Source organism: Lolium rigidum, chromosome 2 (assembly GCF_022539505.1).
Source record: "Lolium rigidum isolate FL_2022 chromosome 2, APGP_CSIRO_Lrig_0.1, whole genome shotgun sequence".
Lineage (NCBI taxonomy): Eukaryota > Viridiplantae > Streptophyta > Magnoliopsida > Poales > Poaceae > Lolium > Lolium rigidum.
The window spans coordinates 56,942,683-56,945,335 of record NC_061509.1 but is presented as its reverse complement, the minus strand read 5'-3'; the positions used below and the strand labels follow the sequence as shown (position 1 = coordinate 56,945,335).

At 48.9% G+C, this 2,653-nt stretch overlaps 1 protein-coding gene across 1 annotated transcript; it reads left to right on the top strand.

Annotated features, from left to right (window-relative positions):
- The first annotated feature begins 328 nt into the window (after positions 1–328).
- Positions 329–2,150, top strand: LOC124686520. Its single transcript, XM_047220448.1, has 4 exons — positions 329–1,086; positions 1,185–1,254; positions 1,364–1,553; positions 1,771–2,150. The coding sequence occupies exons 1-4, from the start codon at positions 926–928 to the stop codon at positions 1,944–1,946; spliced, it is 597 nt and encodes a 198-aa protein (XP_047076404.1). The 5' UTR covers positions 329–925; the 3' UTR covers positions 1,947–2,150.
- The last annotated feature ends 503 nt before the right edge of the window (positions 2,151–2,653 follow it).

Sequence of the window (2,653 nt, the reverse complement as noted above, 5' to 3'; positions counted from 1 at the left end):
GCAAAACGAGAGAACCCAAGAGCCTGTCAACCAGGATCACCAAACGTGATCCCAGGAAGAGGAGCAGACGGGCACTTATTTCTGATCGCCGGTGAACTCCACTCCCGATCGGATCCGGAGGTGGAGGAAGAAAACCCTAGTCGCCACGGAGACGGCTAGGTCTACCCAGAAGCGAACACCTTTTGGAGAGACTCCATCTTTATCGTTGACAACATGAGAGATTCCCAACCCTATTGACGATCGCGCAGCAGCGGCCGTTCGTGCTTGCAATACGTGCTCAGCCTACCTTTTTTTTATGTAGGCTTCAGGTCGTTCCGGAACCGGGACTGCTGATCTGCGACGAGAAGAAGACCGATTCTATATCGTTCCGGAACCGGACTGCTGCTCTGCGGCGAGAAGGAGATAAAGCTAACTTGGATCCTACGCTGACCTACTCCACTCCTGCCAAGAATCACAAGCCCATAAAAGGAGGGACGGGCCCAACGCGACGCGAGAGTTCAGCTATCCTTTCGTCCAAACACACAATTCACTCGTGGGGATTGCGAACGAACCCTCGCCGCTCCGATCGACGCCGGCCGGCCGGCCCTACGAGTTCGTCCGTTCCACCGGTACTCGCTGGGTCTTTTCCCTCTCTATTCTCTCTCTATCTAACCCAGTCTCCGCCAGTCACGCGTGGCCATCCTCAGCCGCTTTTACCTCTCACCGGCGACGATCCACCTGGTCACCCCCAATTTCACTCTTCTCCATTCGCTCGTTCTACCAGCCACCGGGGGATACGATTTACATCCAAGGCATAAGTTGGGTTAGGATTGCCGATCTGATTCGGACTCTGTTTCCAAGGGGTCCGACCTGAACGCTACCTCGTTGCCTCTCCTATATTATTATTGTCTCGCACGCACCGTTTCTCAATTGTTCAATCGCATCAATGGGATCTGCCATCTCCTACGCTGCTGTTGCCGCCTCTTCGGTCATCGCCGCCGCAGCTGTCCTGAAGGGGCAGGGCTACTCTCATGAAACGCCGTTGGATGAGTACGAGCGCACGCATCCGCATTGTGTTGTGCACCGCGACCGCATGCCAACCAAAGAGTATTCTTCTTCTTCTTCTTTTAGTCCATCCGAGCTTGAATCTGTATTGTTTGTTGGATATATAATGACATGATAACAATTGCATACATTGCGTGCAGAGACCACGACGCCTTAATGGCTCGGCCCCATGCCCACAACGCCCTCCACCACTACAATTCCATCAATCCGGTAACGACAGATCGTTTCACTCCTCAGCAACCCTTGCTTGGTTCTAAATTTAATCAATTATTGTTGATAGCGATTCTGTAGACTCAATCCATGTTATCTATGTTTTCAGGGTGCAGAGTATGCTGTTGTCAAGTCTCTGAAATCTTCAATCGTTGGTTTCAGAGATAAGATCTGGGTCCATGTCAACTTTCTCGCGCGCAGGAAGGGTGCTCCACCCGAAACCCCCGAACAGCGTTTCTTCGCTGAGATACAGTACGACTGCCTTAATACACCTTCTGTCGAAACGTGCCTCATACTAGGTGAGTGACTCTACTACTAACCACTTGTATTATTTAGGCATAGACCAAACCTTAAGGTTCTGCACTGTTTTCCTCCACTTACCCGCTATCTAGAAAAGCATGCGGCACTTTTTTTTTTGGAAAAGAGAAACTTTATTATATTACATACATTCGGTTGTTCTAGCTTCTTTTACTTTTATTTATCGTTCGTAATTCTTTTGTTCATTCGTGTTAGCAGAAAACCCGCTGAAGCGCTTCAAAAAGGAGTGTTCCATTTGCGACGGCAGCTATGGGATTTATCACCCTAGTGATGGTGAATTCACATGTGGAAAGAAGCATCAGAAAAAGGAGTTTTTCAGGTCGAGGAACATAGTTGAGTGGCGATTTGTTAACTTGCAGCTAGTAGATAGCTAGCTGCCGTTTTGTTTCTCAGTATCTATTAACTGATGTAGGATTCTCAAGATGAGTGCTTATCAATGTTTGGGATTACTTGACTGTAGTATAGTTCTGTGAGGCACCGCCAAACTGAGTGCTTGAGGTGTTTACCCAAGGCTGTACTTGTTAGTATGGAAGAGAGACAAGTATAAAATAATCCAACGGGCGGTAGCCTTGGACATCCTTCTCTCCGCCGTGAGACGTTCATTTACGTTAAGATAGACGAATAACTACCTTTTCTATTTTCGTTTCTACGGTTGGACAGCCGCCGCCACGATGAGCTCTTGCTGTTCTTCCAACAGGGCCTTCTTAGTGTTTTCAAGAATGTGGATTGCATTTCGTCCGGTGCAGCTGGCCCATCCCCGGAACTCCGGCCGCCCGAGCAACCATGACTTGGCAGACACAGCTCTGCACCAGACGTTCTCTTGCGCTGCCTCGGTGAAGGCAAAAGGAGCAATCGCGCTGTCTTTTTTTCTCGCAGGCTTGTCCCTGTGCGGAGCTGTACCCACGACCTAGCTGACAGTGCAACTGCTCCTTGGTGCTATTGTTGTTTGCTTCCGATGTATGCTATGTGGTGCTGCTGTATTAAGATTATCTGCATGGCATGATTAAGAAATTTTTAATGCCTTGTGCTGATTCGCCGTTGTATTAGCAATCGCTCCAAAGAATGTGTAATCTTCAGAATG